The following is a 26,146-nucleotide window of genomic DNA, read 5'->3' as shown; positions in this document are numbered from 1 at the left end:
AAAAATGTACTTTTTATACTTGGAGATACACATTTCAGACTGGTTTTCTTTATTATGTAAATCAATTTTAACAACGTTATGTCATAATTTCATAAATCCTTTTTAATCTCCTTAAGAAAGAGAAGAGTCAAAAAATTAAGTCAAAAAATGCAACAAAATAAAATTGTTCAAAAATTTGACTCTTTTCATGAATTTTTCATAAGCTAAAAAGGGAAAAGGTCTGTTCTTATTGCTGTAGTGAGGATGTATAATAGGTAAATATTTACGAAAATTGATTTATATAACTAAATATTTACTTTCAAAGATCAAGCCATTTTGATGTAATGTAAAGACTATAGTTAGCCATGTTTTCAATTGTGTTAAAAAGTAACACACATTTTCCCACACATTTTCCCAGATTGACACTTAGACATCAATGTTTTATTGGCACAGATGATAAATATGTATAAATAAAAATATATAAAATGTTGTGTATAAATATAAAATATAGGTATAACTTTAAATATACATGCATATATAGATTTTAAATATATAGCATCCACAATATTGACTCTTCTGTACCTCAATTTTACTTTGTAAATTTACTTATTTTCATACATAAATTTTATTAACTGTTGATGTAAAATATTTTCTATTATTTTCTTTATTACTAAGAGAATTCATATTTGCTCCATTTAAATTAATGTTTGTAAGTCATATAAGTATAGTGCTTTTTGAGAAAAAATAAGTGATAAGATTTTTCATTGACTTTCTACTGAATAGAAAAGAGAAAAATGAGCAAAGCAAGAAGAAACAATAAAGGAGTAAAGTTGATAAGAATGTGACACATAGTTTTTAAGAGTACTTTGAAAATTAAACATAAATGTATAATTGTGCTGAATGAGATCATGTGGTTAAATTAATTTGTAGAAAAGGTACAGTTTATTGCAATAGTGGAAATAAAAAGTGATAAATAATCTATGTGAAAATTGTGTTTATTTTCAATATTGTTTTTATTGTCATATATATCATGTCTTTGTTAAAATTCAGAGTTCCTGAGCAAATCTGGAAACAGCAACCTCATTCCTGGGAATGACTGCAAATATACTTCTTGTAGGTTAAAATAATTGCAGTTATTAAATGTATACGATATACTGCAGTTTGGTTTGAATACAACATGCTTTGTAGCAGAGTAGAAAACAGTACTAAATTAAATGAGTGTCACTGTTTTTCCTACACTCCATTCTTAAAAATTCCTATAATTTGCTTCACTGATATGGAAACAATCTACACGTCCTAAATATAATTGTGATTTTCCTTTCTCACATTTCCATAACCCTTCTTCAAGCCACTCCCCAACAGAACACAGATTATAACCTGTCTAATATTGACAATTGTGCTCTCCCCTTCTGCGATTCTCCTCTGTATTAATCCCTTTTATTATTATTATTATTTTGATAGAGAGAGATAGAGAGAGATGGAGAGCATGCTCTTGAGCAGGGAAGGGCAGAGAGAGAGAAAAGAGAGAATCCCAAGCAGGCTCCGTGCTGTTAGCATGGAGCCCAGCACGTGGCTCCTTATCATGAGCTATGAAATTGTGACCTGAGCAGAAACCAAGAATCAGTTGCTTAACCAACTGAGCCACCCAGGCGCCCCTAACCTATTTAACATTACTCCGTGGCTTCCCATCAGAGTCCGCCTTTCCTTCCCTCTCCCACCCTTTCTCCCTCTCCCTCTCCTTTCATCTTTCCCTCTCATTCTCCCTCCCCTTCCTCCTCTCTATCTCTCATTAATCCTTCTTTTCAGTTACCTCCTTAAAACCTCCTCAAGGCCAGCATTACCCTTGTTCATTTCTTCCATTCCTCAGTAGTATAGATTACTGACATAGGGATTCTTCCACTGTGATATAAACCTTTACCAGCAATGTGTGAATTAGATATTTATATAGACATTTATAGTCTCAGAAATGTCATGAGACGGTAAGACCAAAGCTGGTGGGGTTAGAATTTACCTCTAGATCTTAATTAATTTTTTTAAATTTTAAATGTTTGTTGTTGTTGTTGTTGTTGTTGTTTTAATTTTGAGAGAGAGAAAGCCAGTGAGAGGGGAGGGGCAGAGAGGGACGGAGAGAAAGAATCCCAAGCAGGCTCCCTGCTGTTAGTGCAGAACCCAATATGAGGCTCGAACTCACAAACCATAAGATCATGACCTGAGCCAAAATCAAGAGTCAGACACTTAACCAACTGAGCCACCCAGGAGCCCCTAGATCTTATTTTAATTAATATATTTGCTTAAGTTTGTAACAATTAAAAATCAAATTACAATTAAATTCTTGTAAGAATTTTTTAATAAATAAATTCATGGACCTGTTTCAACAAAAAATATTTATCTGTTGATTTTCAGAATACAAATACCTGAGGAAGTGAATACTTCAGAGCCGTTTGGTCTTTTTTAAATTTAATATACTCGTTTAAGGAAATTAAAATTTCTGTCATTTTCAACTTTTAGTCATTATTATTGGGTAATCAACTGTTCAAAACCTTGTCTATGTACCTTTTTCAATTTGATGACTCCTTCTTGTGTATCCTCATCTGTGACGATGTCAAACAAATTTCCCCCATCTCCTGGAACAATATTGTACTCAATTTCTGCATTTTGTCCAAAATCAGGATCCACAGCTCTTATTCTTCCAATGGCTGAGCCGATAGGAGAAGACTCGGGAACTTTCAGATGGAAAATACCTGATAAGACATGTATAATTCATGCCGTCAGTGGAGTTAGTTAAGTGTATAGTCAGATGACTAGGCTTGAGAAATATACTATATCTAAAGTAAATCACATTTAGAACATAATAGTGCCAAATCGAAAAGGAATTTCCTGTCAAGTTAAGAATTATGAGTAGGAGTAATAACTTCACTTTTCACTTCCATAGGTCCTGCTCTAGAATTTTAATTGGAATTATAACTAGTAAAGTGTGTTCAGTTTAAATTAGCGCGAGGAAGTATTTTAAATACTAACAGCCTCAAAGTGTACCTAATATTAAATGGAAGGGCAGGAACATCCATGTAATTAAATGGTACTAATAGGGTAGAATCCGGGACATAAGAGAGAGATAAAATAAAGATAGATGACAGATTGATAGATATTTATAGAAAGTTAAGGTTATATTTTCTAATATATATATAAATATTTTATATTTTTCTTATATATTCCATAGAGAGACAGTATGTACTCAGTAAGTGTAAATCACTAAACTAAAAAGAACCTGTAAGATAGTTGACCAAAATTTTAATCTATGATGGATTTAAGTATATTATATTATTGACTAATATTCAATTTGTGGTTAATATTTAGTAATTTTTTCCTGGGTATACTACAAGCTACTTTTATACACATATAAGATCAGGATATCAAGTTCATTCTGCTCCATTATTTATTTATTTATTTTTTTTAGCAGTAAAAAAAAAAAAAAAAAAGAAATGTTTATTTTCACCACCAGGTGGAGCACGTACATTACTATGAATTTGATACTGAGTCAGAAAAACCTAGAAAAATTTCTATCTATATAAAATATACCAGAATCAGGAAAATTTGGAATATCCTCTAAAAATGAAAATATATACATTGCTTAAAGGAGTTTTAGAAATTGTGTATGGCATAACATGAAAAAGATATAGGCTATTTTACTGACTTGTCATCAAAATCAATATTAAATGATTAAATGACAGTCTATTTATATTAAAATAAGGAAAGGAAGAGTGTGGAAGGAAATAAAAGTGCAAAAACAAAACTAAACTCAAAATACAAAATTTAATTTTTATATCTTCTTTCCAGTTTTAATTTCTATTAATGTACTTTGGATTGTACCTTCTCATGGCTAAAGCAACCACCGTAATTCACTCGTTTAGAACTTCTAGTTACATTCATAGAAATTAAGTTAGGAAGACCTTTAATATGTTTATTGAATGGTGAAGTTCATTCATCAAATTGCATTACAATATTTTGGTTATAGGCTTCAAGAAATATGAGGAAAAAATGCTCAATCACACCTTGTGGACACTTTGCTAAATATTTTCCATTTTATTCCCAATTACTTTGTTTTTCTTTTATAGTTCTTTCACAGTTTCAAAATGGGGTAATTTCATTAGCCCTGGTAGCATTAAATCTTTCAACTACCTCTCACCTCCCCCCCCACATACATATCTACCACTTGCACAAATACTGCTGAAATAAGCCTTGTTTACATTCAATGGACATTACCTCATCCAAAAATATAATTAATATTAAAAGATCTAAATATTTACCTAAATTTGGCTGATTTCATGTAAAACAGAGTGTAGATTTTTACAGCAGTCTGAAAATAGTTGTTCAATTAATTTGATAATTAATTAACAGTATACCTCCTTCAAAGGGGAGTATGTCAAATCTTTCTAAAAGAACACATTTAAAAGTTAATAAACAAATCAGAACATAGGCAAGTAATAACAATAATGCAAGTGGTAATAATGGAGTGTTACATAGGCATTAGGAAAGGATTTTGATTAAATAAGTCATATCACATGATCAAGCTGGCAAATTTTCATAGGCTACGACTATGTTTCATTAGGTTTTATTCCCTAAACACTTCACGCAGTGGCTGTCATAGAGATGCTCAAAGTTTGCAGGATTTAAAGTAGCTTTGGACTGGAGGCTACCAGAGCAAAGAGGAAGAATAAAGTCACAGGTTGCAATGTATACACATTGTCTAAGAAAAAAGGTAACAACAGGTATCCAAGTGAAATTGAGTTCAAATAGCCATGATCACATAAGCAGGACCTAATGTGACTTTTACAGCCTACTTTTCTAGAGTGTTAAGTGCTTCACAATAGCCTACACTGATCGTATGGAAGCACTTCTGAGCTACTAGCAAATATAAGGATGCCTGACTTCTTGTTTAACATGGCTGGAAAGCCTGCAACAGTTATTTAAACTTGTACTGAACTTCTCATATATGTGATTCTTTTTACTTTCTTTTTCTCTTCCTTTCTTAATATCTGTTAAGTAGAAGTATCACTTGTCAGAAACACGTCCACCACTTTTGCCTTTTGGGTGATTGTGATAAAGAACCTGAAGAAACACCAAAAGCCTTGAAGCTCTACTACACTTAGTCATAGTTCAAAGTCATGGTATATCAATAAGTGTTAAGAAAGGTGTTGAGGGGCGCCTGGGTGGCGCAGTCGGTTAAGCGTCCGACTTCAGCCAGGTCACGATCTCGCGGTCCGTGAGTTCGAGCCCCGCGTCAGGCTCTGGGCTGATGGCTCGGAGCCTGGAGCCAGTTTCCGATTCTGCGTCTCCCTCTCTCTCTGCCCCTCCCCCGTTCATGCTCTGTCTCTCTCTGTCCCAAAAATAAATAAACGTTGAAAAAAAATTTTTGAAAAAAATGAAAAAAAAAAAGAAAGGTGTTGAATTTTTTCCTGATAAAATAGAGTAATGGAAGTATGCTGAATAATGTACTGTACATCCTTCTTTCACATGATATTTAGTTAGGAAATGACCAAAAAAGTTATCAAAGACACAGCTGACAGACAGAGATTTGAGTGAAGGAGGCAGCTGCTGAGGGTAATGGATTTCAAACCTCAAACATGGCCAGCAGTGCAAGGTGATGATGGTGGTGCGGACTGAGGTAGGGGGAGGTTGGATGGGATCTTTAGAAAAATATGGACATCTAACTTAAAGTATGTATAATTTTTCTGCATACTCTATCTAATCCATTCAATAGGAACAAATTCAGATTACATATTTGCTTTATGAGTTAGATTTCATTTGAACGATTAAAAGCAAAATTAAAAGAATTAAAAATCAAGGGAAATAATCTAGTCTGGCATCATCATTAAGAGATTATGGTTAGCGGAGGTACAAAAAAAAAAAATTAGCCAGAATTGAGACCCTCCAATTTAAGAAGAATTTTTAGATATCTGAAGGACATCAGATAATGCAGACTTTAAATGAGAGTTCCCCTTTTCAAGACAATATGCTGAGATATGAGTTTTGTGTTTTATAAAAGGAAATTTATGAAGCCACTAACAATAAATGTGAAGATGGCTATTCCTTGTAGTATTATGTCAATAGTAAGTTAAATAGCAGTTTCTTAAAAAGTGGTCAGCATATAGCATGCCTACACATTTTATAATTATCTGATGGCACTGGAAAACTTGTAATAAACTGAAATGCCAGCATTCTCCAAAAAAAAACCTGACTCAAAAGCACTCCCTAACATGTCCCACCAAAATTAAGATATAATAAAAGTGAAAGCAGTGATTTACCATGTACATCTTTTTTGTGTATTGAGATTTTAGTGTACATAAAACACAAATGTACAGAGCACTGAATTTCCTGTTCTTTAGGATAGCACATTTTAGTAGGGTGGAAGACATATTCATTAAGCCAAGCATTTCCAAATAAAATACTGTAGTTAGAAATAAAGTCTCCAGAATATGGAACAGATCAGAGAAACTATGCATTAGTCATGTCATATTTTTTTAGGCTCTGTCGGTTTATTTCCAGTGACTTGACATTTTATCATTTCTAGAAACTCGACAGCAAATAAAGCTGGGGTCATTCAGATTAATTCAAAACTGAAGTAATCTTCAGCTGTGCCAAAGTTGGATTGCTTGTGATGTACTGTGTCATTACAGTTCCATCAACTTCTGCGTGTCCTACTTTGACGCATATGAAACATCTTAATGGCACTATCTGTACAAGACAGATTAAGAAATAAAACAGGTGACAAGAAATTGTTCAGAGTCAATAAGAATATATGCTTACATACTCATCAAATATACATGCTATGCTTAAAAGAAAAAAAAAGTTCTCATGGAAAACAAGAAAACTGCATGTAGTGAACTAAGATGGAATTATAGTGATCAAATTCTAAAACTTCTTACAGATAATGCTCCCTATTAATTCCAAAGGTAAGAGTATCTATTACTCAGTTATAGGCTAAATGAGTATCTTCTCAGGAACTTTGTTGTTTCAAAAAATGTACTTGGGGTGCCTGGGTGGCTCAGTTACTTAAGAGTCCGACTTCGACTCAGGTCATGATTTCATGGTTCCTGGGTTTGAGCCCCACGTCAGGCTCTGTGCTGACAGCTCAGAGCCTGAAGCCTGCTTCGGATTCTGTGTCTCCTTCTCTCTCTGCCCCTCCCCAGCTCGTGCTCTGTCTCTGTCTCTGTCTCTGTCTCTCTCAAAAATAAACATTAACAAATTAAAAAATAAAATTGAATAAAATTAAAAAAATGTACTTTGATTATTAGGACTCCCACAATGTTTTGTGTATGTGTCAGGGAGCATTCAGTGACTCCTAAGGAAAAAGGATATACAATAGGCTTTCCTTCTCTGAATTCTTTGGAATATTTCCAAGCATTGATATAAATACCAAAAGAGATACATTTACTTAACAAAACATAAATTAATATGTTTTAAGCTACTCAGAAATAAAAGTTGCAGGACTTGCAAAAATATATTAAGTTAATGAATAAACTATGTAATGCAGTGACAACATTTAGTAATAAAAACAGCAAGTATAAAGAAAATAGAACAATCCATTATAAATTATCTTTTGAAATACATTTTATGTTTATTGTAATAACTAAAATTACTCAAAAATAATATGTAAGAAGTCAATGTTCAGCTGCACAGAAAACTTACTATACTTAGGAATATGAAAACATATTATTTGAGATCTCGTAAATAGATGATTGCTTGAAGTACTACACGTATGTTTAAACTTTTGAAAATAATATATATTACCATAAAACTGTTGATTCAGTGATTCAATTCAAACATTTAATTGTTCAAATAGTCATCCCACATGTTTGTGTGTATGTGACTTACCATCTAATGACATAGAAATAAAATGTTTCTTTCTCAATATTTTATTGTTTTAATTTCATAAGCAAAGATAATAACAGCACACAAAATGATTTCACCTTATTTAAAGAAAAGAAAAAGGAAATGGAAGCAAACGATATTTCTGTATGAGAATAAAGGACTATGTACCTGTTATACCTTCTTATTAGCCCTGTGACCTAGTGCAAAATATTTAATCCTTCTTTTCCTGATCTATAAAATTGGAATGATAATAATGGTGACGATGACGAGATCGTGATGTCACTCATACAATAGTGAAACTCCTAAGTAATAACTATTATTACTAGTTGCTTTCCAAATAGTAATTCTCTAGATAACTCCATGTCTGTATTGTACTATTTTCCTGTAGAAGTTGCAGTAGTCAACTGGAAACTGCCTATAGAGATACGGAGATGAAAGAAAGGGAGGTGTTAACAGAGTTCTGAAAAGCCATTCTAATTTTAGCTGAAACACTTTCCCCATATCTTCAAAACTGAAGGATTCAAGAGTAAAAATATCTTGGTGGTTGAAGAATGTTTTATGCCCTCTATTTCCTCAAAAGCCTGAAACTGTATTTTCAATAAGCACAAATTAAAGTAACGGAAATATAGTCCGCAAGAAAAAACCATCCTGATACCAAAGTTGGACTCCAACTAGATTTTAGTCAAGCATACTAAGCATACAGTAAGTGGAAGCTCTCAGTAGTGACAGAGACATTTAGTCCTGCTCATTCTTAGGATGGGTCTGGGATGAACAAATTTTTGGAAGTGTCAAGTATCTGGAATCAAGAACTTTACTTTATTGGCCAAATTACTTCATTTTTTACAAAAGTTATAATTGCCTAGTCTAGACTTTCATTAGTTATACCCATGAGTATGAATTGCTATAGACCCAATTTACAATATATTAATGGATTTATAAGTTTTATGAAATGTTATCAATTCTATTTAATAATAGAAATATTTCTTTTCTCAGAGATATGAAAATTCATTCCAAACTTTCTAGCTCTGAGCAGCCATACACAGCACAAAAATTTAGGGCTAATTATTGAATTGTCCCTTCTAATTTTCCTTAGGGTGGTAGATTAGTTAAGTCGTCCAGTAACTCGGATTATTGATGAGTGAATCAACCGCAACATTTAGTAGCTTCCTCAATGGAATGATAAAGAAAAAACAAATAAAACAAAAAATACATGTTTAATCCTAATGGCATTAATGACCTGGTTGGGGAGGTAGATACGAATTAAACAATTATACAAATGAAGTAAAATTGCTAAGTAACATCAGTGCTTTAAGGGAAAGTTACACAATTCTGTTCACTTTTTCTGACGTTTAAGCTAAGAACCTGAGCTAAGTCAACTGGCTGATGTTGGATTTGTGAGGTAAGCTATTAGAAAACATTCCAAATAGTAGAAACTATATGACAAAGCCAATAATTATCATAATCTTCTGCCCTTCTATTTTGCTTGTTCAGTTACTACCACTATGGCTTATTTATATAACATATACTGATATAGAGACAGTAAACATCAATTTTAATATCAAATACGAATAACTTTACCTTTAGTTAATATCAATATATTGATCCCTCTACATCCACTAATTCATTATCATTTTTCTGTTGATCTTTTTCCTCATTCGACTAAAACATCTTTTGTTGTTTCATTATCATATTAACCTATGGCCTATATATCTTGTCCATGTTGTTGCTGCAGTCTGGTCAAACGCAACCCTTGGTAATGATAATTACCCTCTTTCTCAAGAAGGAGGTGCGACTGACTGAGGAAAACCAAAAAGAAGCAGTCAGCTAGATATCATTACAAATTTTCATCACTAACCTCAAATGCACTTTCCAGATTGGCTGTAAAGCATACAGATTTGCAAAGGTAACTTACCACTATTTGCTATGACCTCTATTTTACACTGATTTATTTTCCACAAATCTTTACTACCGACTTTTTTTGACTTTTTTTAACTTTTTTTCTACAGATTTTCCTCAACTTACAATGGGGTTTTGCCCCAATGAACCCATCATAAACTGAAAACATCGTAAGTTGAAAAGGCATTTAATACACCTAACCTACTGAACATCATCGCTTAGCCTCTCCTACCTCAAACATGCTCAGAACACTGACAGTAGACTACATTTGGGCCACATCACCTAACCGAAAGCCTATTTTGTAACAAAGTGCTGCCCATGTCACGTAATTTATGAATACTGTATTATCAGTTGTTTACCCTCATGATCGCATGACTGACTGGAAGTTGTGGCTCGCTGCCTCTGTTCAGCATCACAGGTGAATATCGTACCACATACAGCTAGCCTGGGAAAAGATCACATTTCAAAATTCAAAGTACGGTTCCTACTAAATATGTATCGCATTCACACCATTGTAAAGTAAGTTGAACTGACGTGAGTTGAAGACCAACTTAGTTGGTGACCCTGTCTCCTATTTTACAGGGGGAAAAAAAATGAACTCATATCACATAGGAGACAGTTCAGCTTCCTGAACCTTCAAACAATCCCAGTATTACTGCTAGTCTGAAAAGGCATAATATGCATCATTTAATAAAAACATGTTTCCGCGCACCTGAGTGGCTCAGTTAAGCGTTAGACCTCAGCTCAGGTCAAGACCTCACGGTTCCTGAGTTCAAGTACCATGTCAGGCTCTGTACTGACAGCTCAGAGCCTAGAGCTCACTTAGGATTCTGTGTCTCCCTGTCTCTCTGCCCCACCCCCACTTGTGCTCTACCTCTCTCTCTCAAAAATAAATTAAAAAAACATTAAAAAAAAACCCCAAACGTGTTTCCTTTCTTTGTCTTCCACTGCTCCTTTAGACCTTATTCAGCGAGGGTAAGCTTTCTCTTTTCTTGGATGAGACTATGGTGAATCAATGATGTTTCTGCTCAACTCTAAATAATAGACAGTCCTATGTTCACTTTATCTCACAAATTTTAGATTTGGAAATGAGAAATTCTCAACTTATTAATTATTAATTATTACATCAATCCTTATACAAAATTTAGAGTTCTCTCGTCTGCCTCCCTGCCGCCGACAAGGCCACCTGGGCCAGCAACGGATGGGACTTTGGGGATATGAATGGTGTGGCAGGCTTCCCTCTGTCTCATCATCCACTTTGCAAAAGTGTTTTTACCTCATAAGAGGCAACAAAGCTAGTTTTTTTTTTTTTGGGGGGGGGCTGTTTTCACTTGAATAGATAGGTTTTGCTTCTCTGGGATTAAAGGTAATGGCTCTAATGGCTCTTTTGGGAGCTCTTGAGAGCTTCTCCCACTATATACCCAAGACAAAGGCATTGCCTCTGCTTTGATGTAACATTCCCCTTAGGCTCTGGATCTCCAAACAATCCATTTCACACACAGATTCTCACTTCAAGGAAAATCTCTGTGGCAGAACTTAAAATGACTCTGGTTTGGACATTCAGCTTCCACAACTAACCCCTCCTTTTGTTGTCATGTAATTACTCTCCCAAAGCCTTATTCCAGGATCTGCTCTTTCTGAAGATACTTTCACGTTCCTAAGCATAAGGCAAGCTTCAGACCCTCGATTTTGTCCATTTTCTGAAATAATATGGGAAAATATACTAGATTTTATCATTGGTCCTTCATGAAGGAAGGCTCCCCTCACAAGACCTGAGAGGCAAGGGAAGGGTAGCTCCACTCTTATTTTCATTAGATGGAAACTGCGCGGGGTTTTATGCAAAGAAATCCTCAGTACAAAATTCTCCCTCCACTCCACACTCTATAGTATTTTAAAAGCACAACAATAGCCTCGCTGTGATTGAGGGCTTCAAGAATCTTAAATGCATCCTGACTTTCTATTGTAAATTCTGTATTTTGTTTCTGGGACCATACTTGGTCATGTGGTATCCATTGTAGCTTAGCTCCCAGTGGAAACTTCAATATTAGCCTCTTATATCAGTAAGCTTTCTTTCACCCTTCTATCCAATTTCAACTGAGGTGTCCCCCTGCCTCTTCTTATTAAACCCCAATAATTCATTGATATCACTGACATTTTAGCTCCTAAAATCATTTGAACCTAGCCACATATTCCCATTTTTCACAACTGCCATCAGTACCACCATCACAGATTAACTGACTCACACTACTCGTCTTGTGTCACTCCAGTTATCTAACTGGCTTTCTTATGACTATTCTGCTTGCCATCCCCCACGTGCACTCTATTTTCTGTGCTGCACTGCATGAATAGGATCATTTATATCACTTTTATCTAGAAACTCCATTTCTTTTATCATTGAGAAGACTGTTGCAAGGACATATATGAACTTCTAGAAAATCTATGAGTGTCAATATGACGGAAAGAGAGAACTTTTTAAAAAGAGATACTCTTTAAGTAGAATAGACCACATCATCTCCATCGCCAGCATCATCATCACCATCGTCACTATCAAAGGAATTATTTGTATAGTGATTCCTATTCTCAGGTACTTTTCTAAGCACTTTCCCATTATAACTAATTTTATCCTCACATTAAGAGTATGAGACAGATACTATTATGATGATTCCCAGTCAGTGACGTTCTAGTAAATGTTTGACAACTGGATCAAAGTAGGGAGGGAGAACAGATATGGGTAAGCTCAAATTTTTCAGTGTTTCTCAGTTTCTGGGGTGAAAGAACTCCCAGCATCCCTGCTTTCAAACCAATGTGACATCACTGAATAGAGATGGGAGGTGTGCACAATTGGCTTGAGGATCAGTAGAGCGAGCTCCAGCATACCACTCTATCAATGAAGAAATTGAGGTACATGAGATGAACCAATCAAGTGGCATCTCTGATCTAAACTTCACCTGTTTTTACTGCCTGAATGTCATTCAAACAGAGACAATATTGGATTAACAAATAAATTCTTTTAAAATGCAAATAATTCAAATTATTCTTAATTTCAGGAAGACTGATGAATGCAAATCCCAATTAAGGATCAATTGGAGTTGGATAGACTTAAGGAAAGTTTCCTTTTTCAATGCTTAGAGAGCAAAATCAATGAAGACAGAGAGACAAGAGCATGTATTAGATGTAAGATGGTTCTTAGAAAGGGATGCTGCTCTAAAATTAAAATTACTTTTACTTCCGTACCCAAGAAAGAAAAGGACATTTATTCCATCTCTTTCCGTTCTTCCAATAATCCCTCCCTTATTACATAGCTCCCAGCTTTCCACTACAAAATTTTTCAAGGAGGCATTATGTTAATACTATAGTTCTGCTAAATTATAGATCCAATTAACACATATCTGTATTTCCTTGCAAAATGAATTGCTCTTTATAACATCATTTTTTTTTCAAGAGATTGCATTGGAAATCCCAAACAAGCTAATTCCAAATGAACTGTGAAACATAATCCATTTGTATTACTTAATGATTGCCAGAATTAAAAGTGCTTCTGATTCTCAAAAATATGTATTTTTAGGGGCGCCTGGGTGGCGCAGTCGGTTAAGCGTCCGACTTCAGCCAGGTCACGATCTCACGGTCTGTGAGTTCAAGCCCCGCGTCAGGCTCTGGGCTGATGGTTCGGAGCCTGGAGCCTGTTTCCGATTCTGTGTCTCCCTCTCTCTCTGCCCCTCCCCCGTTCATGCTCTGTCTCTGTCTGTCCCAAAAAAAAAAAAAAAAAAAAAAAAAACGTTGAAAAAAAAATATGTATTTTTAATATATATGATTTATATAACCACTATCCCCATTACATAATAGTAAACATGATGGAGATCTTGGCAAGAGTTCACAACATTTCAAGTGCATCAGTAACTTTCCATTGTTCATTCATTTCTATGGAGTACATTTAATATTCCCTTAAAACCTCCATTAAATATGCAAACCTTGCTCTTGTCTTTGTCTTATGTAATTTCTGTTCCATCTAACAAAATATGGCACTAGATAATTGTCAGCGATATTAGCCACTGATTTCACAAAAATAAGCAACACTAGAATTTTTGTTAAAAATTATTAATAAATATGACACCTTATTATCTAAGCTTCTGAAAAAATGTTTGGAATCTAAATTCATCTGTGAATATTATTTACTCAAATATTTGATTTCTCAAAAGAATTTTTTTGGAAACATTATGAGAGTAGTCTGGAAAAGAGAAATTTGATAAAGTTTCTTCCTTTATAACATTTTTTTAGGCAAAACTAATTCTTGCAAAGCATCCAATTCATTGAACTACAAATATTATTTATGAATATTCATCACATATTCATGCATCATATTTGTAGACAAAGTTTTAAAATTTTCTGTACTCATGTATTTTATTATTTGAACACTTCTTATGTCTTCCCTATTTTGCTGCTTATGCCTAAATTGTTTCACTGGCCTGCTACTCCTCTTCTTTATATGTATAAATTCTATTCCTGGGGCTCCTGGGTGATTCAGACGGTTAAGCGACTGACTTCAGCTCAGGTCATGAGCTCACAGTTTTGTGAGTTCAAGCCTCATGCTAACAGCTCAGAGCCTGGAATTGGCTTCGGATTCTTTGTCTCCCTCTCACTCTCTGCCCCACTCACACTTGCTCTCTCTCTCTCTCTCAAAAATAAATAAACATTTAAAAAATATATTCCTCATTCTTTCAAGGGCAGCTTAAAGCCATTTTTGATGAAACATTTTCTTGCCTTCTCACTTTTATTTTTTCCCATAATTTTATACAAAAAATCCTTTAAATAAAACATGATGTTTTTGCATCATCTAAGTATTTTGGCGAACATTTGCTCTCCCACTGGCTAATTCTTACTGTGGTTTTCAGAAATTAATGTGGATATTATTTCCTTCAAAATCCTCTCAAATCTATTCTCTAATGATTTGGATGCCCATCTTATACATTTATGTGTCATTGTGTGCATAAGTCTATCATTTATTTTATTTCAAGTAGTATAATTGTCCATTAACTTAATCTCCCCATTATACACAGAGCTGCTTGAGGGAAGTCGTTAAATTTTTTTATCCTTTTTGTACCGGCACACAAAAAAGATATAGCCTTTTTTGCACTTACACTTCAATAAAACTAGCAATCAATTAAACATTCATTAAATACTATAATTAATTGTGTTGATATTTGTTAACAAACTAGGTTTCTTATGTACAAAATGTTTGGTGTCCGTGGTTATTGCCTATATTCTGTTTCACTCTCATAAAGAAATACTGAAGAAGTTCGATTTCTTTGCCTATATAAATGTTAAGACCAATGAGAGGCACTCATGAAAAAGAGAAATTTAAACCATGTGAAATAAATGTTGAATTTAGAATGTTTCACATTAGAAATTAAAAATTATCATCAGTGTTAGAAATCTGTGTATTAAAAGCTTGAGGTGGTAAGTATTAAGCAACTGGAGATGTCATAAGTTAGTTTTAATTTAATAATCCTGCCACCGTGTTTTCTCTGGGTTAAAAAGTATAATGAAATCAGAAAATTGTATTTAAATCAAAATATTCATTATAAATGTTCATGGGTAAAGATGACACTATTTTGGTGATAGAATTTTATATTCACTTCCTAAATATTTCCGTGGAGTTAGAAATCTTGAAACTGATTTTTTCATGTATATAAAAGTTATACAATCAGTCCTAAGAATTTTTTTTTTCCTGGTGGTAAATTCAGCTACAATACAGGCATGAGCTATTTCTTGAGCTACTTTTCTCTTCAATTCATGTTTGATCATACATTAATGGGAAATTCTGATAAAGGAGAAGCAACAGACACAAAGAAATGGTATAAAATGAGCCTATACTCTAGTTGAAGAGACAGATACAAAGAAGGAATGGGGATAAGGTTGAAAAGAGGGAGGAAGGAAAATGTGGGAGGGAGGAGAGGAGGAGGAAAAAAACACTCACTGTTGGATACTTCAATTGCATTATTTTACTTAATCCTCCCAGAAGCTCTATTATTATTAAGATGCCTACTTAATTTACTATCCAAACAGAACCACTTTTGAGAGCAAAAGCAATCACTATTTGTAATTAATTCGAGACCACATGTGAAAACTGGAGCTGTCTCAGGCAAACCACAATATATGGTCCCCCTATTTATTATCTTAATTTGATGCTGTAAAAACATGAGATAGCGAGAGTTTATTTAGCTATTCAGGCCCCAGTGACTTAATGGTGAAACTAAGCTTTCCATCAGTACCCTTCCCAAAGCCTTGGCTCTCTCGATTCTACAAATCTTATAAACATAAAAAATACTCTCAGTCTTGGAGAGAATGTCTTTTCAGTTTGATTAGTGGAGAAGTAGATAGAATGCCCCATGTTCACATTCAAGGGCTCTCACTTTTACTCGGTGGTTCTGGTGTAGGAAGCAGTGATCTATATTTTCATAAATATTCATATTTAAAAATTACAGCTTTAATATGGTGCCCAATTGTGTTCTGCTGCATTGCAAGTGTAACTACGAAGTACCTGGCCCCACCTCTTTCCATCTCTTTTTCTTGCAGTTTCTTCTTTTAAATGTGTGTAAATAAACAAAACCTATTCATAAGGATTAAAGAAGTTAATATGCAGCTTTAATGTACTTTACGTAGTACATGTGCAATAAGGATTAGCTGCTGTCCACACTAAAATCATCACCATAGGCCATAAAGAGTAATACAACTGTACCACCTGGAAAAAGTCTTGGAACTGGCTGATGCAGCCTGGACAGGAAAATGCAGAAAAGCAAACTGAGGACTTGTGAATTTGAAGACTTAACAAGGAAGTAACAGATAGGTACGCTTTGCACCCAGAGACTTAGGGGTTTTCTTATTACTTAAATCTGATAAATTCGGTTGCTGGCGTCTATTTACTTGCTCTGACTGACAGGAAATGTCACAAAAGGAATTTTTCTCCTATTTTTGCGGGAGGGCTGGAAAGTGGAAATGGGAGAACTTACTCATTACCTGACTTGTCTGTTTCAGAACCTAAGAGTTTTATTACATCATAGGTAAAATCTCACATCTGAATTGTGGATTATATGATGCCAAAACATCCAAGCCACTTCTCCAGGATTTGAATTAAAAAAAAAAGGACTCTTAGGTGAGCTACAAAGTGCACAGATGAATACTGACAAATATTTTAAATATTTATAAGTCCCATGGTCTTTAGATATTGTTAATAACATTGGTAAGATTAAGCACAATATCTTTTAATACCATTTCAGTTTTAAACGTTATTTACTATGGTTCACAAAATAATTTAAAACTAAAAGTCAGATTTCTTAAAGACCTACATAAGTTGTAGCTCAAAAGCTTAGTTCTTTTGCAAATCAGGCAGCGGGGCCATGGAGCAACCAGGCTGCAATCTTGTGCCCTTTGCCACATGGTGAAAGGGACCAAATAAGTCAGCAAAACCTTCAGCATCACTTAAAAAAAGATTCATGCTTTCATTAACAAAGCATAATGTATACTAATGTGACAGTAATAGCGACGACAAATTATTTTAAAATTGTGGTAACTATTTTTTGTTTGCTTACATCTGCCTACCTGGAGTCTAGTGAAACTATTCCCTTCTCATTGGAGAAGCTGGAGCTTGCATTCACTCACTGAGCTTGCATTCAAAGGGATTCAGCTGTGCGTTAGCCTCTAAGCATCCATATCTGACATCTGTAGGCTCTTTGGAATACTTTTAAGCAAGATGTGTAACTGTATATGAGTGTTTAATTGTAAAAGACAAAAACAAACAAAAACACAAAGCTTTTCAAAATAGTGTAAAGTGAATAAATTTTAATATTCAGATTTTACCTAAATATGCCTGTAGGAATAGAATCTTGTATGGATAAAAATAACTCTAACGATATACAAAAGTTAACTCATTACCTCTATTTAAGGAATAATGAAAATGCCTTCTAGGGGTGCCTGGGTGGCTCAGTTGGTTAGGTGTCCGACTTCGGCTGAGGTCATGATCTCACAGTTCATGAGTTCAAGCCATGTGCCGACAGCTCACAGCCTGGAGCCTGCTTCTGATTCTGTTGTCTCCCTCTCTTTCTGCCTCTCCCCTGCTCGAACTCTGTCTCTCCCTCTCTTGCAAAAATAAATAAACACTAAAACATATTTAAAAAGAAAGAAAGAAAATGCCTTCTAAATTGTTTCATCACAGTAAACCAGTGATTTTCAAATTATTCACTGTAGATGATTTAGAATCTACCAGATTACTTGTTTGAAATTCAGATATCTGGGTCCAAGCTATGTCACTTGAAACAGAACTTCCATCACAGGGACAAAGGATCTCAAGGGATTGTTAGGGCAAATAAGATTTAAGAACTATTGGGAGCACTGTGGTGAATACAACTCAAGTCATCATTTGCATGCCTTATCGTCAGGAAATAGTTCTCTCTTGCTTGTTTTTATTGAAGTAGACAAAGGAGTCATTTGGGAATTAAAGTAGAAGTGTTTGTTCCACTTAAGTAAAAAGCTAGTTTTATTATAGCTTAGCTTGATTTTCAAAAATAGAAATAGAGCCATCAAATATGATGACTATTTTTATCACTCATGCCTACAATTTTTATGAGACCCAGGTAATAAAAGTTCTTTGTGTAATATTTCCAAACTCTTAGATTTACAATTTCTTTATTTTATGCTTTTTAAATATCCCCCCCAAGTGAGGAGTTCTACACATACAGAGATACACATATAAAAACATGTCTACATACATAAATTAGGAATATGGGTAATATATAACTGTCACATATTATGCATCCCACAATACCAAAGACCTATTTGTCTATTTTTCAATCTGCATTCATATCTTTGGGAGGTACTGATATAAAAAGTCATGTATTTATAGATAGCATCTACATAATTTTTGATTAAATATGAATAATATATAAAACATTACTTCTGAAATTTACATTTTCTTCTTACTGTAGAGGCCTCTGGGAAATAAGCCCCTTAGAGCCCTAGACTAGGGAAAATTTTTGTCAGAAAATGCTCTAAAAGTGTTATCTAGTTGAAATTACTTAAATATTAGTAAAAATTCAATTGTGGGAATTAAAACATGTTCTAACATTGATACTGAATCAGCACCAGTACTAAATTTGAGAAACATAAACAAACATGACTTTATGTCGACCCATTAATATATTGTTGCTTTCTTGTATTACTATTTAAATCCTTCACCTGTTTTCAAGAAGCCTCAACTTGTATTTATAGTGAAAGCTTCTGTACTAAATGTTATTATACTGTTAACCTTGCAAACCAAACTGACCCAACCACCCTCTCAATCCCAAATATTGGAAAGAGGCTGACGTTATCCTCATTTAAGCAGCGGATTTCACATAAGACCCATTATTTTGACCATACTTCTTCCAGTACATTTTTCAGAGTACTTGTCACCATTTTCTCTTTCGCATTCCTACACCTAAGATAACATATTGGAGATAGTGCTAAAAGCAGAAATTTGGCCTTTGTTTCACCTTTACAGAGAAAACTTAGGAACATGCTATGGTGTTATCCATTATTTGCACTTGACCTGCAGGTAGGAAGTGGGCCAGTTGTCGGAGTCTCCACATAAGTTGGGATGTGAGAGTTCTATACAATTCATGTCTGGCAGTGACAGGGTGGGTTGTGAAAACAATGAAGTGTTCCTCAATGTTTCCATATTCACACACACACTGGGCAGCCGAAGGCCTTTTCTGCACTCAAAGGCCAGGAAATATTTTCTCTGTGGTGTTACTTAATGATTCTGAGATTCTATCTATCTATCTATCTATCTATCTATCATCTATCTACCTATCATCTATCTATATTTCTATATACCTATCTGATTTAGATAGTTCTATAAAAATTGATGTCTACAAAATATACACAAAGTCATGAACTGTCATATTGTATACATGTATACTTTCAGATTTTATATTATTTGCATAAATAAACTTAAATCATAGAATTTGTATGTTTGATTTACCTCATTCAGCCCCATGACAATCCCCTTGGAAACCTGGAAGAATGTAAAGGTATATTTTCTAGGGGTGGATCTGAGTTAACTGTCAAAATTCAATTAGCTTTTAGCCCTTTATTTTTAAAGGCTTATTAAATTTTTAACAAGAAAATTTTACTCTAGAAGCTTACAGTTTTCCAAGTTAAGGATGCTAAATGGTAAAGAGAAATAGATTTTGTTCCCCCAACTGGTTATAATTGGGTTTATGTTGATTCTAATGAAAATCTTTATAAATTACATATTGTAATAAACATGTATTTAACAATAAACAATCCTATATTATACATTTCAAAATAATAAAAGAAACAGTCTTAATTCGGATGCCAGAAAAGTAATAACAGGATGAAAAAATGAAATATATTTTAACTAAACATAAATATTTTAAACTAAATAAATGTATAGTTATCAGCATTTGTTTTTTTTAATAACTCATAACTGACCTTGTCAGTCTATAGTCTTTCTATATCATGAATGTATAACAGAAATATATATACATATTTTTTATCCATAGATCTGTAGTCATTGCCTTATAGTTCATGTAAACAAGATCAAACATTATTCATTGTGCAGTAGACATTTTGGCTGATGTATTTAATACTTTAATTTTACTTACATTGTTTTTTGTTAATTTGAGGACAATAACAACTTTTCCTGGGTGAAGTCTAGTATTTGCAAATATCTTATTCATTAAATTAACTATATATATGGATACAACTATATATTTTATATAGTAATTATTGTTCAAATAATGTTTTATTGACTATTATCCAAATCAAAATACTTATAGCTATCAACAGTCAATATAAACATGTTTGGTAGGTATCTTATTAAAATAGAATTTCTTTAAAATAGTTGTACCTACTTTTAAGAATTTTTCTTAGAACAATTATTAATGTCCTATTTTCTACATTTGAACTTATTTACCTTACACAGAGTTCTCTTACTCAAAAGAAAGAAGAAGAAAATACCTCTTTACATTTCCTATAAATGAAGTATCTCTTTCATCCAATGTTCTGTATGGACTGCTTTATTTCACTAAGGTTGATCTCACATTCATTACAAAATTATTATACAGAAGAAAGAGACCAAGTGGGAGAAGCATGAATATTTTGCCTAATGTGAATTAACCACATCACTTAATTGATTTGATCTCATAATGTATTATTTAGATCAGCTTGTTAGATGGTTTTGTCATTTAAAATTCAAGTAATGGAAATCATCAGCATTTTCCTGTAGATTATTTTAACAGATAGAGATCTTTTGCAGATATTCTTGGTTATGGTAGATGGTAGTTTTATAAGTATATGGAAACGATTTTGCAAAGAAAATATTTTGTCTTTATACGACTACAGGTACAGCTCTTTTAACATGTCAGGTATGATTTCCATTTCCATATTTGTTTTGGATAGTTTTCTAGGTTATCTATAGGACATTTTAAATCACACACAGGTATCAAAGGCAGATTGTCTTTCAAGAGGGAGAATGTAAACGAGAGACCTGAAGTCACTACGTAAGATGAAGTTTTGGTTCTCTCACCTAGTGGCTGCATGATCTTGAACAAGTTTTTAAATTTTAAAAACTTAACTTATAGCAACTTTTCTTAATAATGTGCCCTGCTACTTTATTTCTAAAATTGAGAAAATACTATAAAGTCATTATAAAAGTAAGAAGGGAATATATATGCAAATCACTGTGCACAGTACATGACACACACTAATTTACTAGTCAATATCATTGTCGCCATCATCATATCATGTTGGCAGGAAGTTCTGATATCTCAGGAACCATGTATTTTTCAACAATAAACAAGCAAACTGCTTACACATGCATGATACAAATGCGTGTGTCATTCCATTTTTTTTTTCACTCTAACAGATTTAGAGAAGGAAATGGATGGAAATGGGTACCTAACAGTGTCACATATGCATACGTACACACACAAAGTCCAAACAGATTATGATTAAATTTTAAGAAATTATCTTCTGAAATTTTTAAACGATGAGAAATTGTAGCTCATTAAATTCATTGAATGAAGTTGTTGTTCTTATTTTTTCAGAATAATTGCTTATCAGGCATGAAGAAATGCAGCTAGTTGTGGGGATTTTCTTTTAAGTTATTTATGTATAGAATATATATATATAAATATTTTTTACTTTTAAGGTTGAAAAGATTATCATTTCAGTTTTTAATGTTATGTCACACTTGCAGCTTAATTGCTGCACATGAGAAATATTCTTGCAAAAAGAGCATTGACTTCTAAATAAATGGCTTTTCTGTTTAGACCTGTATTCTGTCTTTTCCTCTCAAGGATGTAATTCGAAATGACAATACAGTAAAAAGGGCTTGACACAATGGCATGTAAAATTTCAAGGGGATTAATTTCTTATTCATGCAAAATCTGAAAACCCTTTTTTTTCTCATGATTCAAAAATATCTCTCACCCATTATACTTTGAGACTATAGTTCAAAAATGCATGTAATACAAGTAGAAAATAATTTTATCATGGTGACCTGTTCGGTATATTTCTTTTGCCCTCTTGTTTCTCTGTGCAGGAATGGTGACAATTCAACATATGTCATGTGACTTTTTTGCAAGTGTTTAAAAAAGTATGGTTTTAGAGGCAGATAAAAGAAAAGAATAACTTTTCATTTTAACATTATGTTAAACTAGAAGGAGTCTGAACTTCTGAGAAAAAAATCTCTACTTAAATTGCTGATCTCAAGCAAGTTATTTAACCTTCCTACACCTCAGTTGTTGTTGTTTTTAACAATCAATGTGGAAAATACAGAACTGTTGTAGTGAATAGGGAATAAGATAAAGTTCCTGACATGACATACAAATATTCTGAAAATTCTAGTGAACTTATCCCCCACATTCCTTGCTGGTTGTCTTCAGACCTACATATTCAACTTTGAATAAATCCCAAGCAAACATATTGCTTTATCCAGGTTCTCTTTTCACTGGGTAAGTTCTAGAAGTGATCGTCCTGTTTCAGCAGGACCTGAGCACACTATCTTGGCTTCCTAAGCCTAATCTAGCCTCTTTTTCATGGAGATATTTTTATTTCCCTGTACCCCAGCCTATTTATCTGGATTCCTGCCCAATTTTTTACAAATCACCCTTCATCCATACCAGCAGAAATCGTATCCTCCACTGGCTGGGTTTTATATCCTTCATCTGAAGAGCATCATTATAATCCTCATGAATGAGAATATTGATGCTGCCTAGGAATATCTTTGTTACTTCCTATTCGCTAGAAGGAACATATTTTAAATGCACAAAACACAAAACAGGAAGGGCCCACGTTCACAGTGATGCCATTTATATAGAAGTAGAGTAGTCTCCCAAACTATCCCCCTCATTTAGCTACTACAGCTTGTCACATGTCAGAAGTAAAAATAAAGAAATAAAAGAAATAAAAATAAAAATAATCAGTACTTTTCAAGTTGGAAATATATTCTTTATTAATGTCAAATATTAAAGATTCAAATGCACTATTTCTTTCTTCTTCTTTAATATTTATGTTTTATCTGGTTCCCTTAATAGCAAAGTAAGGAAAAGTGTTGCCATAAGACTGTGTTATTAATTATAGCACATTACATACTCACCATTTGTCACAGACATTTCATTTGCTTAAGTATGATGACTTCTAATTGCCACTCATGACATTTGCCATTGGACCTTCTGAGCACTAAGTGAAATATTTCCATGCGAAAATATATGTTAATGATATTAACAGAAAATGATAAAGTAGTAAAATATGAAAATGAATTCAGCTAAAGGAATAAAATATCCATTTAGTTAAATATTCTCAGTGTTTTATACTTTGGTAGATGAACTCAAACTCTCCTACTGGGATTGAAAGAGGAAAATCATTTTGTTTTGGTTTTATAAACTGTTCACTCAAATGAGTATCTAGGGATTTAATCAAGTTCCTTGTGTAACCAGTGACAGAGACTTTCAGTTTTTGTATTCTAAGTCTTAAGAACACTGAACTAATCCTTGAAAATGCACCAGAAATCGAACAGGTACTGATTGGTGTTAAATGTAATACTGTAGAAGAAAACTAGATGTAACACAAGTGAGAAGTATTCATTTTCAATAAGAAGCACAGAGTTGCAGAGAAAATACAGGTGTGAAACATTCTATTATCATAGAAACTGTAGCAATTTTCACCTATTGCAAAACTAAAATAAGACTAAAGTAATGTAAATAGCATCACTGGAATATCATCTGATACTTACATGAAAGCATATGGAAATGATTCAAATTTAATAGGTAAGGAGAAGGCAGAGAATTCTGAGGCAAATTGCATAATAGAGCAAATAATATGGTGTCACATTTGTCATAAATACGAGTCTTAAATCAAAATGGAATATTCATATTTATATTACTTTTTCAGGTAAAAAAATTAGAGCAAGATTCCAATCTATTGTGAATATTTTACTTTAACAGGAATCAACAACATAAGACTCATTGTTCAATTACTGACTTGTATTATTTTATATTAAAGTCATACTGAGCATGATTCAAATGGAAAATGAAACTCTTAAGTCATTTAATTTTTATCTATTGGCTTCTATTTCCTAAAGACGAAAAATATCTGAAAAATTATTATAATTTCTGCAACATTCAATGAAATGTGAGAATTGTTTTTTAAACTGCACCAATTTAAACTCAATAGAGAGAACGTACTTTTGGGGAATCGAGGTGGATTGTCATTGACATCAGTGAGGGTGATGTTGACTATCGTCGTTCCGGCTAACCCTCCTAGTTGTCCACCCATATCCTTGGCTTGGATGAGGACTTGGTATTGTTCTTTGACTTCCCTGTCCATGTTTGGCAAAGCTGTTCTAATAACACCTTAAGGGAAAACAATAATAAAAGATAAATATTACAAACACTGTGTTTTCTGAGAAATGATAGTCTGCAACAAGAAAATGATTTTATCTAGATTCAGGAGTAAAGACATGCCAACAAACCTACATATCTCTTAAAAAGTGAAATACTCAAAATGTTCAATGGTTAGAATATAATTAAATATATTATGGTAACAGCCATTTAATGAAATGCTATACAACATTGTGAATATGGTTAAAGAACAATGTATCAGCTCTAAAAGATGGTCATCATTCATTAACTCAACCAAATAAAACATGATTTACTTAGAAGGATTCTATCTTTAAAAGAGAATGAAAGTGTTAGACAATTTAGACAAATATACATATACATATATATATATATATTAAAAAATTAAGTGGTTACACTAAGTGTGATGTTTCTAAATAAAGCTAATTTCTTCTCCATTCTTCTCTTTATTTTCTAAAATAAATTTGTTACTTTACTTTTTAAGCACACAAAGTATCTCCTCCCATTTATTTTTCATCTCTCAGGATTCCTCTTAATTATTTCAGCCACGGATTTTTTTCACTTAGATCTCATTAAGCTTTGCCACTGCAGGGACCTTATCTCCCTTGTCAACGAGTTACTCCAGTCTCTGCCATTTAGAAGGAGCTCAATAAGAATGTGTCAAACAGCTGACTAGTTGAATGACTGGCTGAATGAATGAATGAATGAATATATAAATAATTAAGTTTACAATTGTGAATTATGCAGTATATATGCCTATTTACGTACCCTACTCATTTTCTGCCCTTGTATCCAAGTATAGAACTAATTTATATTTATATTTATTCATAGTGAAATAACTAAAACCTTCTGGATTTGTTGCAAGTAAAATTATGAATAAATTTTATACCAAATTCCAGCGTATAGCCAATGGTTTTTGGGAGAGACTGAAGAGCATTTGTCTTAAATCCAAGTGTCTTTGATAGTGGTGTTTCTTAAATAAAGTAGAATATATGAATAACAAATATAATATCAAGCACCAAAACGAAGTCTAGCATCCAAATCATAAACTGAATATACATCCACATTTTATCTGTTCTTGCCACTATTGACTTACAAAATGCTTTGCTCTGTTGCTAATTTAAACTTAACTACAATCTAGGATTTTTTCTGACCCTTGGCAGGAAATGGTTGCAAAACAAGCAAGTTCCATTTTTTTGCTACTGCTGTTTATTCATGCATGAGTACTGACACTCTATTATTTCAATCTGTATTTCCCCTCTTCAGCTCAGATTCTTGATGTTTCCTTTTTTTTTTTAATTTTTTTTTCAACGTTTATTTATTTTTCGGACAGAGAGAGACAGAGCATGAACGGGGGAGGGGCAGAGAGAGAAGGAGACACAGAATCGGAAACTGGCTCCAGGCTCCGAGCCATCAGCCCAGAGCCTGACGCGGGGCTCGAACTCACGGACCGCGAGATCGTGACCTGGCTGAAGTCGGACGCT

At 33.5% G+C, this 26,146-nt stretch overlaps 1 protein-coding gene across 2 annotated transcripts in view; it reads right to left on the bottom strand.

Moving 5' to 3' along the window:
• CDH12 (cadherin 12) overlaps window positions 1-26,146 on the bottom strand; it is a 269,762-nt gene that overhangs the window by 56,677 nt on the left and 186,939 nt on the right. For both annotated transcript variants that reach the window (XM_047074362.1, XM_047074373.1), the window contains 2 exons: window positions 24,489-24,656; window positions 2,533-2,720 (listed from right to left, as the gene is read on the bottom strand). In XM_047074362.1, coding sequence (XP_046930318.1) covers window positions 2,533-2,720; window positions 24,489-24,656 — 356 coding nt within the window. The remainder of the gene's footprint in view (window positions 1-2,532; window positions 2,721-24,488; window positions 24,657-26,146) is intronic.

The sequence above is a fragment of the Lynx rufus genome, unplaced genomic scaffold (genome assembly GCF_022079265.1).
Source record: "Lynx rufus isolate CCGP_SWC_20201006 ecotype Redwood Valley unplaced genomic scaffold, mLynRuf1.p SCAF_1, whole genome shotgun sequence".
In the NCBI taxonomy this organism is placed as follows: Eukaryota; Metazoa; Chordata; class Mammalia; order Carnivora; family Felidae; genus Lynx; species Lynx rufus.
The sequence above is the reverse complement of the archived record's forward strand: the minus strand, read 5'-3'. Positions and strand labels throughout refer to the sequence as shown.